The sequence below is a fragment of the Cebidichthys violaceus genome, unplaced genomic scaffold, assembly GCF_023349555.1.
Source record: "Cebidichthys violaceus isolate CVI_PGR_0920_01 unplaced genomic scaffold, fCebVio1.0.p SCAF_17, whole genome shotgun sequence".
NCBI classification, from domain to species: Eukaryota; Metazoa; Chordata; class Actinopteri; order Perciformes; family Stichaeidae; genus Cebidichthys; species Cebidichthys violaceus.
In genome coordinates, this window is record NW_027176340.1 from 5421445 (window position 1) to 5436110 (window position 14666).

At 42.4% G+C, this 14666-nt stretch overlaps 1 protein-coding gene across 3 annotated transcripts in view; it reads right to left on the reverse strand.

Moving 5' to 3' along the window:
* atg7 (ATG7 autophagy related 7 homolog (S. cerevisiae)) overlaps positions 1-14666 on the reverse strand; it is a 57689-nt gene that overhangs the window by 18054 nt on the left and 24969 nt on the right. For all 3 annotated transcript variants that reach the window (XM_068712306.1, XM_068712304.1, XM_068712305.1), the window contains exons 17-18: positions 10951-11031; positions 6019-6141 (exon numbers count right to left, since the gene is read on the reverse strand). In XM_068712306.1, coding sequence (XP_068568407.1) covers positions 6019-6141; positions 10951-11031 — 204 coding nt within the window. The remainder of the gene's footprint in view (positions 1-6018; positions 6142-10950; positions 11032-14666) is intronic.

A 14666-nucleotide genomic window follows, 5' to 3' on the forward strand; every position in this document is an offset into this window, starting at 1 on the left:
GGGTTGAAGAGGGTCAATTGCACATGATTTGAAATGTGTAACTAATACAGCTGTTTGAAATGTCTCTCATTCTCTCTCTCTCTCTCTCTCTCTCTCTCTCTCTCTCTCTCGCTCTCTCTCTCTCACCGGAGGGTGTGCAATGTGCTAATGAAAAAGCAGACCTAATATGTTTCCACGAGTCCATCTGGTAATAATTGCAGCATGTAGCAACCGTAGCTGTGTTTGGATAAAGCTCTGACATCCATGGGGCCCTCTGACGCTCGAGTGTGTGTTTATGTGGGGGTGAGAAAGAAAGAGAGAGGAGGGGAAAGTGTGGTGAGAGTCTGTGGTGTGTGTGTGTGTGTGTGTGTGTGTGTGTGTGTGTGTGTGTGTGTGTGTGCGCATACATGCTCCCACTTGTGTGTTTCCCAAGCTGCTGGGTGAGGAGCCAACATAACTACATCAACTTTATCATCAGCACACTGTTCTACGTAGAGCAGCGCGTGGGTGGTTGGGTAACCTCTGCTCCTTCGGGCCATTAGCATGACTCAAGGTGATGATTAGTGGCCTCTGATGGCGCACAGACTGCTATCAAACGCACAGATCTGAAGTAACAGAGTTGTCTATATTCTACCGCACGCTGCCTCTGTGTAATCAGGCAAAAAAAAAAGAGGACCCAGGATTTTTATTTTTTTTTATTATCCAGACAGAATATTTAAAAAATGTTGCTTGGAAGTCGAGTGTGGTTCGACTGCATAGTAAAAATAAAATGATTTAGCTTATAATTGGTGGAGAGAATGCCCTGGAATTAACTCACCATGTACACGATACTCCCAACTGTAAATGTCACTTATTTGAACTGTTCTTGAGCAAGACACTGATCTCATGAAAAGTTGTCCTGGATATCTGGAATATCATCTACAAAACAAATAGGGGGGCCCAGACCCCGGAGGACCTCCTGGACCTGGAAACTTCCAGGAAGGTCTCGTATTATTAATTAGGGATTGAGGTAATTCAACAAGGATTTCATTTCAAAACGCAACATTGAGATGATGATGTTGAACAAAGACAGGTTACACCCTCAACAAGTCAAATCCACAATATACACCCTCTATGTGTGTGTGTGACCCAGTTCTGCACCGGGGACAAAACCATACAAAACAATAGAATGCTGAGTTTGACACCAATTGTATAATTTTACAATAATAATTGTCTGTGAATCACTCACGTCACAAGATCAAACCAAAGAAGAAAAAACTAGTGTGACAAGTGACACATTCTTCTTCTAAGTTCAACGCAAACGTCTTATCTTGTGACTTACTGGCAGCGCTCGGCTGGCGTAGGTGGAAGGGAGTGGAACAAGAACTGTGCAGAAAGGCCCTTTGTGCTGAGAGGGTCACGCATTCTCTGTACGGGACGGGACATTCACATTGAGGCAGACTCATGTGTGCGGAAACACACGCATGCACACGAGCAGATGGATCGCTTACTGAAAACGATGAAAGGAATGTGTCACATGAAGGATATGCAAGTCGGGTGGAACTGAGTAATGACTCATTTTATTTACTTAAAACTTGGGACTTGAAAAATTGTCTTTAATTTGATCTATCCTACTTCAACCCTTATAACCGCAGGTTTCTTTCATATATATTGGTTAGTTTAAACGTTGTACTATGATTGTTTTCCCTGTATGTGAAGCACCTTGAGATTTCGCTTGCATTTTAAATTGTGCTAAATACATTAAAATCATTATTATAGGATTAAGAAAAACGTCATTTTTTTAGTGGTAGGGGGTTTTCTGAAGGCTGAGATCTCTCCGTTTTTTTTTTTCTCCCTGAAAGAACTGGGAACAACAAATACAAAACTTGTTCATAATTTAAAGTGAGTAAATTCAGAGCCACTAAATAGTATTTTAACTTAAACAATTTAAAAAATACATAAAAGGATTATAACATATAATTTCTCTTACTACAATTTCTGGATGTTTCATAGACTCGCCCACTAGAGCATAACAGTTGTACTAAAGAAAAGACACCACATCATTATTATGTGTAGGTTTTCATACTGCGTAGAGCCCTTTTATATTGTGCTAATAATATAAAAAGGCTTTCAGATTTTGTAGGGAGAAAATCCATGTCCTATGATCTCTATCCTCTTACATAATAAGGTTCAGCCTGACCCCTTTCTGTGCCTGTATGGACAAACATATACAGTATTTTATATAATTTCATCTGCCAAGCCAAAGATGGATGCGTCAGAGGAGATGAACAACATCCTGTACAGACTGTCATTTCCTCTCAGGCTCTTTGAGTGTTTCGTGTGTGTGTGTGTGTGTGTGTGTGTGTGTGTGTGTGTGTGTGTGTGTGTGTGTGTGTGTGTGTGTGTGTTGATTTGTCCGACCCAGCCCTCTACAGTGAGCTTACATTCAGGAAGGCTAATCAGCCAACACAACACCCTGTTCTGACATGCTAACACGTATCTACACTGGTTTAACATTTGTTTAAATGCCTGAAGAAAAAACTTGACTGGCGAAACCGCGTATAAACTGAGACCTCCAGAAAACATGTTGTAAAATATGTGTCTGAAAAGATTTGAGGTGAGAGATACGCAATGCAGTCACAGACTCTTGATTCATATTTGATCAGCGCTGCCTACTTTGATTGTTGTATCTGAATTTGATCGGCAAATTCAGACACAGCGAATGGTCAGTCGACCCGCCGAGCCGCACCATCACGTAACACGCTGCTGGATCTCCATAGAAAACGAATAGGATCCGTCGTCCTCACACACTTCAACAGATTCGGTGTCTGAAGGACACTGAGGCTGAGGGGAGTGACAGTGAATGCAACAGTTGCAAGGACTGCTGTCGGGAAACTGTCCGTACCAAATTGCAGAGTTGACGTGGGGAAAGAATACAGAACAAGGACAGATCATGCCATGAATATTTAAAAATGGTTTGTCATGTTTGCCTTTCCTTACCACTCATGAAACTTAAAATACATCCCGCATACTTAACTTTAAAATACATGTAACTTATTTGCCAGACGCCAGATTCGTAGTACATTTCCCGCTCTGCCAGAGTTTAAAAACCCAATCGGACTGATCTCACAAAGAAGCAGTTCACACTGATGTGTGCACGCACCACACACACGCACACACACACGCACACGCACACACACACACACACACACACACACACACACACACACACACACACACACACAAGCTTTCAGTTAGTCTAAACTTTTACCGAACTTGAACTCCCCCAAAACCCTGTGGTGACTGCATAAGAAGTAGTTCTCAGGTTACAAACTCGCCCGAAATAGGCCATAAGTACATAGTACTGCTATCTGGTGACGTAGATTATAGTTTAGAATGGTTACACACACTTGAACATGCAATAACACACACACACACCCACACACACACCCACACACACACACACACCCACCCACCCACACACACACACACACACACACCCACACACACACATAATCTGTAATGAATTCAGCACCATGCTTTAGGGACAGATGTGAGCGTGGTAAAAATAACAACTTAATATGCAAATAAACTCATTTAATGCCACTAAAATCCATGCACAAACATTTTGTAAAATATAACCAATTCTTTTGTGTTTCCTAATCAGACGATAGGCTGACAGACACACTTAAAATCACAGACCTAAAGTACGTCTAACTTCTAAAGAAAGGATCCAGGAAGAACCTTCCTAAAGTCAGTAAATAAGCCGCTGGAAGCGATGATCATCATCCAATGATGACTCATAGCTGTATACAACTCCAATACATAAAAAGGTATCCCACAAGGACCCTTTAAACCCCTAATTTTTACATTGAGAATTATCATTATTTCGGTCCAGTACATCTTAAAATATGGGACAAGATCCGAAATGAGCCACAGGCCTGTTTCTAGTGGGATCCCGCATGAAATAAGTAATAATATGCTTTCAGAAGTGGGAGAAGAACCTCTGCACTTTCCTGGAATAGGGGAAAAAAAAAAAAAAAAAAAAAAAAAAAAAAATAACTTGAAGGGACGTCCTCCAAGTGCAGTAGTTTTTGGAATAGCTAATCTATGTACAGGAAACAGGCGCTAAGACTTTCGGCGCTAGTGGGCTGAGCAATCAAAACAATCTCTCTATCTTCTGACTGAGGAGAAAGGGACCTGTGCCAGACACTTCAACACACTCCATCAAGGGAGAGGGCGGGTTGAATAGAGAAGGAAGGAACAATCGAAAGAGATAGAGGGAATGATAGGGGATGAGGTAAAGATTGATAGAGGGAATCAGGGAAAGAGAGTGAAAAGGACAAATGTATATATTCTTCTTTGCCAGCTCCGACTTTCTTTCTCTTTAATCTCCTATCCTACTTTGTTTTCCATTTGTTTCTCTCCTCGTCTTTTCTAACTCCACTGCTTTTCTCTTATCTACACTCCTCTCTTCCCTCCTTTCCGTCGTGCGTCCTTGCTTTTTCTCCTCTACCCTCCTCCATCTGTGTGTTATGAGTAGGAGTTGTGGAGAAAGTGCGTGGGATTTTCCCACAGCTCGGCATGACCAGACCCAACCCCCCCCCCTCCCTCCTTCTGTCTCATGTCAGAGGGGAGTCTTGAGGAAAACCACCCATATTCCACCACCAAGTATTCTGCATGTTTGTTGGAACGTTTTGCCCCTCGTTGTTCCGTAGACATCAACTGTGTGCTGCTACGGCAACAGGACAATTACAACAAGATTACGGGACAAAAATATCTCTACAGTCTAGCTCCTACTAAAACATTTAATACAAGAAATCTTACTAATGAAACGTCAGTGATTGAGCTGATAAATGTATGGTGAACTCTATCTAGCCATCCGCTTTCTGTCCCTTATTCGGCTCCAGCAGGGGAAGCAAGAACACCCAGGAGTCCTTCTCGCCGGCCATGACGTCCGACTTCTCCCGAGGCATTCCCAGGCAAGGCAGGATATTGAAACCCTTTAACGTACATTGCAGATGATGCACGGATGATTCACCTGTCGTTCTTTGTCTTTCCCTCACTTGTGAAGGAATCCAAGAGCTTGATGAGCTGGGACCAAGTTGCTACCCTAAGTAAAGGATTTCCAACATGATCTCCACCAATTTCTGAGTACGACTGAGACTTGGAGGTGAACTCTGGGTTTCACATCATCCTTACATCCTACATCAGCTGCAAAACGCAGAGATGCAATCCGGAGATGACCAACGTGGAATCTCTATTCCACTCTAGTTACACAAATAGCAAATGCTGTTTAGCTATGTACCCATATTCTCACAGTACCCCCTACAAGAGACCCAGAGAACCCCATCATAAGCCTTCCACAACACAACACATGTAGACTGGATGATCCTAGGATCGATACAGTGTGCTTGCAGTAGTGAAGAGCTGGTCTTTCTACTCCTGCTGAATGTGAGTTTCCACATTCTGATGCAACCACATTTCCTACATAAAGATTTCCCAAGAAGGCACAGCACCAGCCTCTGCTCCAGAGCCTTCATCATCTCAGAGCAACATTTCATCCTCTGCAGTGCTTTTTAAATATTTATTAGGGACCTTTGCAAGAAAGATGGCCGAGTATTTCCCCCCCGAGTCCTCTGCCTCCTTCACAAAGTGCACATTCGGTCAGGTTTAGAAGTCGCTCGAAGCGTTTCTTCCACAGTATCCCAGCTCAAGGCCAGCAGCTTCTGACCTCCTGAACTGACCGTAAAAAACACAAAGTTGCCAGACAGATAAACATGAAGACGACTTTTTCTCGTAAAACTGGGTCAAGAGAAAAGTCAAACACCAACTCCAAGGGTTAACCAAACACTGTTGTGCATGCATCAAGTGTGACGTTGTGCTTTCATCACTGTACATGTCAACACTGTGCCTGTGTCTCTGACTGCAGCAGGTTTTGTGTGTGTGTGTGTGTGTGTGTGTGTGTGTGTGTGTGTGTGTGTGTGCGTGTGTGTGTGTGTGTGTGTGTGTGTGTGTGTGCGTCTGTACCCGTTTGTGCTGTATAAGAGTGTGATTTACCTCTGCAGCCTGAGTCTCCTGGTGCAACAGCGTCAGCCCTGTCAGGTCCTCCAGGAAGGAGTGGGATGAATTAAAAACATTGGACAGGAAGTTGAATCCTTCCCTCTCATAGTGGTCCAGGACCTGGACAAAATAAACAACATGAACAAAGAACAATTTTAAGTGATTGAACAGGAAATGTAATGTCTATTGATAGGTTGATAATAAGTCCATCCTGACTGAAACATTTCCACTGCAGGTAGTTATGTAACTGTACTGTTCCATGGCGCATATTGAATAATCAAATTGTGGCTCCTGTGTTTTACATTGCTACTTTCTGTTTAATCAAATGTGCAGACAACAGTTGACCAGCGTAAACATCAATTTTGTAATGATGTGGAACCAACAGAGTACCTGACAAAATTGGCAAAAAGGGAGAAAAATAAGTAGCTCTGTTGTGTGTGTGTGTGTGTGTGTGTGTGTGTGTGTGTGTGTGTGTGTGTGTGTGTGTGTGTGTGTGTGTGTTATTGAGGCGCCTGCCTATAAACACAATACATTTACACAACAGCAAGTTGTAGACCTTAATGGAGGACGGTTGAATGATGTGGAAGTAATTTCCCTGAAAGGTCGGCTTCCAGTCTCAAGGGGAGAGAAGCTTAAAGCTAACATAAATGAATTTCTGCACCTTTAACTGCACTTACAAGTAAAACATTGCGTAATGTCTAAGACACTTCTACAAGTTCGGTGCTTGGTGAAAGTCCTTTTTAGAGTCCGATGTGTACATACACTTTGAGTCGAGGGCTGAGTCATGCTAATGCATCAGGACCTGTTCACTTGAATCCAAAACATTAATGGGAAATAATCTCTCAAAAGCAGATCAAAATAATCTTTTAATGGTGTGAAATTAAAGTGCGCTGTTGTCGCTCTGATCCATATAGGAACAACCTGTGAAACACCGCAACTCAGTGTTTACCTTGATCTCCTACCAGCACTGACTTCAAATACCCACACCTTCTTTCCAAAACACACACACACACACACACACACACACACACACACACACACACACACACACACACACACACACACACACACACACACACCACACAGATCCTCTGCCCTCTCGACTACCTTCCTAAGCTTGGCCAACCCTTTCATAGACTCCCACAGACCCTCCTCTGCAGGTGTAGAGTTACCTCTGCCTCAGACATCAACACACTGTGAGCATCAACGTCTGTGCACGCGTGTGCGCGCGTGAGTGTGAGTGCGAGTGTGTGTGTGTTCGCAGACTGACCTGGCGTCTAGTCGTGGAGCCAGACACACCACACACAATACACACTGACGTGTCCCTCGTTCGTCTTTTCAACCTCTCCTTTCTTTCCTTCCCTCTCTTTTATTTCTTTGATTCTCCACTTCCATCCACGGGATCCGTTACATGAGACGCCAACGGCCAAAACACACTTTGTTGAAATATAGATGTCCATGACACAGAAAGCAACTTGATAACTGTGATGATCTTGTGATAAAGTTGACAAAGTCACTCCGTGTAAGGCACACAGACACAGAGTTACACACACACACACACACACACACACACAACACACACCAATATCCTTCACTCATGTCCATATCAATAGTAGACAAAATCAAGAGAAAAGACTTTGACAGAATCCAGTCACATGGGAAAAAAAAAGTCACAAATTCAGCCAGCTCAAATGAGATGGGGTTGTGAATTTTGACCATTTAATTGTACCTACATCAAATGCTCTATGTATTTAGGAATTCTAAAATTTTACAAAATTGATTGTTTCAAGCTGCAACTTGATGAAAGAACAGAACTAATTTTCTTTCGAGGGTTAGAAAACTTGATAGCGGACTGAAGCATCTAATATCTGACTAATTCAAACCACGCTGCTCCAAAATCACTGTGGGGAATATGTCATAAAAACAAAAACATAATGTACACACAGAGCGGAAGAGCCTTGAAAGGTTTACTAGATTGCGTTGCCGTTAATCAGGCGCTGACTGGTTTCACAAGTGATAGCGACACGGAATCAGCAACATCTGGATTAGACGGTGTGCTGCACATCTGTATACTAACATGTACATGTGCACTTGTCCTACAGCTTCCTTCCTTATGGGGCCATATAAATCTCTACCCTCTGGCTGTATTTTACAGTGGTGACGATTTCTTTTTGAAGTTGTTAGTGGATCCATACTCTGCAGATGCTAACTGAAAGTATCCGACACTATAGGCTGTGTGTGTGTGTGTGTGTGTGTGTGTGTGTGTGTGTGTGTGTGTGTGTGTGTGTGTGTGTGTGTGTGTGTGGCATCCATATCAAACATACACTGGGTGGTCCTGGTGGCTCAGAGGGGGTTTAACTAATGAACATGAAAAGTTGACTGTTATATTTCAAAGTACAGGTCAGTTCAAATCAATGACTGATGCATAACAATCAATGAAATGCATCGAGGTCCTTTGTTCGTGCTTTTGCCATGATGTGACACTTACTGAACACTATGAGTAAACAGTTCCTGGTGATTCAACGGTTTTCACTTCCCCCGTTAACTTGTAAAGTCAACACGCCAGGTTAGACACTTGCCTTGAAAATGCACAAACTCCATACTGACTCATTGAGTAACCACTCAAGCCTCATGCTATTTCTGTAGCACTTTACAGGAAACACATCCCATAAAGTGTGTGTAGTTGGAGCAATGCGATTGCTGTACAATGCATGAGTGTCTATGTATTATATGTGGAAACAGCACTCGGTGATATAAAACATTATTTATTCTAAAATTAGTTGTGACATTTCCAGAAATTGCATTTAGTGTGGAAGTGATTGCTAGTAATAATGTAAATATAAATACAATATGCAGTGTAGTGATACAAATCCTGTATATTTGAGTTTCTTTCAAGGGTTTTTTACATTTTTACAACATATTCTTTACAATCTGTGACATGAGGACGATTTATTTTAAGTATAAGTATAAAACAGTTATAACACTCTAGTTATTCAGAAGAAAGAAATGCATGACCAGAGAAACCCTGAGCTATGTTGTTACTTACTAAGCATATGGCATATTTGGTAGTGTTAGTACAAGTCGTTGTAGTAAGAGTTCTCTGGCATGGTTTAAGACCACGTCAGCTGAGATTTACTCTATAGTGTGTAGTTTTATTGGCTTGCAGCCCCAGAAAGAGTTGGGAAACACACACACACACACACACACACACACACACACACACACACACACACACACACACACACACACACACAAAAAAGCCCCAACTCTACAGGAACTGTTCCAGCCCAGACAGGGGCTGAATTGTTTTGTTTCCATAGTGATCTGGCAGCACACAGCTGACTGCGGCAGGAATATATACACACACACACACACGCACACGCAAACGCACACGCACAAGACAAAGACAGACACACAATCATGTTACAGTGAACGGACTGGGAGGGAGAACAGGAAGGGAGAGAAGGTAAGACAGAGGAGAGGAAAAGAGGGGAACTGAAGTAGTAGAAATGAAAAAAATGAAAGGCAGATAAGCAAATGCAAGAAAAAAAGAAGAGGGGAAAATGTGTGTGGGTGGGATTAACGGAATCAAAACATAGTCACCAATTTCACTACATAACCTTTATCCCTGCCTCAGCAGAGGATCGTCTTTCCTAACTCATGTTGTTCATTGTTCCCGACTGCACAGGCTTCACCTCAATCCCCATCAAACCCTATGAACCCTCCAAACAGAGCAAATAATCCCATCAGTCACACAGAAACATGACACCTTAAGATCGAGTGGAACGTTATACTTTTTTTTTCTCAAAAGCAGCGTAGGTGGAGAAAAACTTAAGCAAAGCCAACTAGCCCCCCCCCCCCCTCTCTTGGTTTCTCCCTGTGTCTCTCTCACTCTGTCTTCACATGAAAGTGATGGATCTGGGGCTTTATGACCTCTTTATAGACACAAAGACTGCATTGAGATCGGGGGAGAGAGAGAGAGAGAGAGAGAGAGAGAGAGAGAGAGAGAGAGAGAGAGAGAGAGAGAGAGAGAGAGAGAGAGAGAGAGAGAGAGGGAGAGAGAGAGGGAGAGAGAGAGAAAACCAGCCCTCCACTCATCACAACACCCTTTCTTCAGCACTGCACTTCCTCTCTTTATCCCCCCCAATCATCTTGCTCTAGCCTCTTTTTTTTCTTTCTCTCTCTCTAACTTGTGCCTCTCTCCTGGTCTTACACTAATGTACACCAACCAATCACATAGCTGGACGCGGTGACCACAGGGCCACCTGGGGCAATGATTGGCCAGTTGACTGTGGACCAATGACAATGTGTTAAAAAGACACAAGGGCGATCTCTCCCACCCTGCATGGCTGATTTGGGGATATGTGGACCCTTCTTAAAATGCACACCTACACACACACACACGCACACACACACACACACACACACACACACACACACACACACACACACACACACACACACACACACACACACACACACACACACACACACACACACACACCAGTGGTGAGAGCTAATTCCACTCATACGACAGTCACTGACATCAACGTGCAACTGCTGCCTGATTGCTACCATATGGTTTTACCAGCTTTTCCCTTTGTGTGTGTGTGTGTGTGTGTGTGTGTGTGTGTGTGTGTGTGTGTGTGTTCAGTATTCCTCAAGGGGCAATATTTCAACACAGCTCCAGTGACTTAACAATTTAGAAATGGGAGGGATGGGAATCCCCCTATCTCTGCTAAGTCTGCAATTTGTGCTTTAAAACAATGTTGTTAAATAGTAAAACAATCAAATCTGAAAAGTAAATCAGATCCTGCTTATCTGCAACTACACATCAATCTGTCGTACATATCCAAACACTGTCTTGTTAGTAAACTGGATTTGAAGACACATCATTTGAACTAGTCAATTAGAATGCATGCTACTTACAATGGCTGAGCAGGCAGTGCATTTGTCGAAGGCCAGGCTTGCAGGCAGGACATTGTCAAACCTCGAAAGAAAGCCTCGGATCTGTGGATGAGAAATCAACACGTCAAAAACTGACATGAAACAGAGGAGCAAAAGAGCACAGCAGGAGTCCAAAGAGACACACTCCATTAAAAGCACATTCATATCATTCATAAACAGTGAAAACCCAAATTATGAGAACAAAAAGGTCTCTAATCATAAAGAGATGAAAACACAAGATAACTCAAGAGAAGAAAGAGCAGTGTGTGAGTTTACTGAATGTTAAACGGGCCTTTTGGACAGAAAGTATTCAGTTTGTGAGAATAAAGTACCTTTGATGACTATATTCTTTGTCAGTAAAGTAAATGTAACAGTAGAGAAGTAGTAAAACATTCAAGTTGGGGATTGAAGATTTTGGAGGCAGTTTGATTTTTTTAATGGTTTCTACATTTTAAAATCATGCCAAGAGCGCCCTCTGGTGCCAGAGAGACTACAGCCGTTCTCAGTGAGACACTGAGTACCTTTCAATCTGCTAACATATGTCCTAGATTCCTGTCCTCGCCTCCTTTCCTCGCATCTTATTCCCACCTTATGAGTCATTTGAAAGAGAAGTCAATTAAACACGATGTGTGGCACAGCTGCATCATCTGTCCATTGTGTAATAGCACTTCATTGTACGATCTCCGTCAGACGAGCATAACTGTGTTCATGACAATTTATATATTTACTATTAGTTACACTCACGGTGTGGCATGATGTGAAGAATTCCATGCATTTTTATTGAACTTTATGTTGTTATTGACTTATTAACAGCAGCTGTTTGCATTTGTAAGCATCGAGTCATGATTATAGCAGTTGAATTGGATGCAGCCTACAATCAATATAAAAAACATAAGTAATATCAAGGTGAAATGTCAGTAAGGAATGTGGTTAGAACAGTGCCTTATGAGGGTGCTGTACAGTAGAGGAAGGGCAGATCATTTGATCACCTTAAATAACTATACATTTTGAATACAGTTACATCTGTAGAGTCCTGCCATGGGTGGAGATTATTCCAGCCGTGTGAAACACCTTTTCACCACATCTCTCACGTCCGAAAGCTTTCATTCCATTCTATTTATAACTACAGTAATTATGGATAATTACCTTGATTACAGTCAAAAGAACCCTCTTCTCACACACACACACACACACACACACACACACACACACACACACACACACACACACACACACACACACACACACACACACACACACACACACACACACACACACACACCAAAAACTCTTTTGTGACACGTTGAAATCACCACTTGTCATCAATATATTCTTTTCATCGCTTACACGTCCTCCTCTCTTATACCCACATCCTCCTGATTCCTTAATAAAAGCTTCACCCATTATGTTTTCTGGTGACGCACGTAGACCACAGCCTCAAGTGACTTCCTGGCTATAATTATTATTAGAGAAACTGACAAATAGTTTGATTCTTTCGGTTCTTGGACGGGATATTTGGATGCAAACTCTATGACATCTTCATGCCCTCCCCCATTTCAGCTGCCCCTCACGAGGCCAAATGTGCATTAGCCATGGGTGTATGGTAAACTCAGGCAATCGGGTTCAGATTTACATCTCTCCATCTGTGACTGATAATATAATACAATGTGGTACAGAGCTTCTTGCAAGACGTTTCAATTTAGTTAAACTGCTTCAGCCAGAGGCTCATTTCATTTTGCTCAATAAGGCCCGAGCATCGACGTAGTCGGAGCGGAGGACCTATTGTTCTTCTAATGTTTATTATTATTATTATTATCGTACCAGTTTCATCGCAAAAAGGAGGTGCTTGGGAAAATGGGAATTTTTTTTAAATTTGGCACAAAATTCAGTCGTGGTGAAAATTTCAGTATTATTGGGGTGACATATTGGCTCAATAGCGCCCCCTATAGAGTAGCCCCAACTTTGGGTTTCACCTAGCTGTATGAAATTTGGTAGGTATGTGGAACGTGATGGGACGTATAAAAAAGTTAAAAGGAGGTATATCCTAAACCAAACAGGAAGTCGGCCATTTTTAATTTTATGAAGTTTTTGGACCGTTTCAAGGCGCCATACTGTAACGAACTCCTCCTAGAGATTTATCCCGATTGCCTTCAGATTCGGTCAGTATGCTCTTGAGACCTTGACAGTGAAAAGTTACTCAAAGATCAAAAAGTTATCAAACTATGTATCCGTGGCGGCAAAAAAAACACCATTCGCCATGAAAAAAGAAGTTGTTGTAACTCGGCCGTACATTGTCTAATCTGCTCCAAATCTCTCATATGTCATAACATCCTGACCCTGAACACATCTACAGTTGTGGTCAAAAGTTTACATACACTTGTAAAGAACATAATGTCATGGCTCTCTTGAGTTTCCCCGTTATTTCTACAACTCTGATTTTTCTCTGATAGAGTGATTGGAACAGATACTTCTTTGTCACAAAAAACATTCATGAAGTTTGGTTCTTTCATGACTTTATTATGGGTTAACAGAAAAAGTGATCAAATCTGCTGGGTCAAAAATATACATACAGCAGTGCTAATATTTGGTTACATGTCCCTTGGCCATTTTCACTTCAATTAGGCGCTTTTGGTAGCCATCCACAAGCTTCTGGCAAGCTTCTCGTTGAATCTTTGACCACTCCTCTTGACAGAATTGGTGCAGTTCAGTTAAATTTGATGGCTTTCTGACATGGACTTGTTTCTTCAGCATTGTCCACATGTTCTCAATGGGATTTAAGTCAGGACTTTGGGAAGGCCATTCTAAAACCCTAATTCTAGCCTGATTTAGCCATTCCATTACCACTTTTGATGTGTGTTTGGGGTCATTGTCCTGTTGGAACACCCAACTGTGCCCAAGACCCAACCTTCGGGCTGATGATTTTAGGTTATGTTGAAGAATTTGAAAGGTAATCCTCCTTCTTCATTATCCCATTTACACTCTGTAAAGCACCAGTTCCATTGGCAGCAAAACAGCCCCACAGCATAATACTACCACCACCGTGCTTGACGGTAGGCATGGTGTTCTTGGGGTTAAAGGCCTCACCTTTTCTCGTCCAAACATATTGCTGGGCATTGTGTCCAAACAGCTCGATTTTTGTTTCGTCTGACCACAGAACTTTCCTCCAGAAGGTCTTATCTTTGTCCATGTGATCAGCAGCAAACTTCAGTCGAGCCTTAAGGTGCCGCTTTTGGAGCAAGGGCTTCCTTCTTGCACAGCAGCCTCTCAGTCCATGGAGATGCAAAACACGCTTGACTGTGGACACTGACACCTGTGTTCCAGCAGCTTCTAATTCTTGGCACATCTGCTTTTTGGTGGTTCTCGGTTGACTCTTCACCCTCCTGACCAATTCTCTCTTAGCAGCAGGTGATAGCTTGCGTTTTCTTCCTGATCGTGGCAGTGACAAAACAGTGCCATGCACTTTATACTTACAAACAATTGTTTGCACTGTTGCTCTTGGGACCTGCAGCTGCTTTGAAATGGCTCCAAGTGACTTTCCTGACTTGTTCAAGTCAATGATTCGCTTTTTCAGATCCATGCTAGCTCCTTTGACTTCCCCATTGTAGCGTTTGTGAGCGTTTGTATCCAATGAGCCCTATTTAAATGGCCTCAGAGAAGTCACCAGCTGTAGTCACTCATAATCACTCACAAGAAGTTAA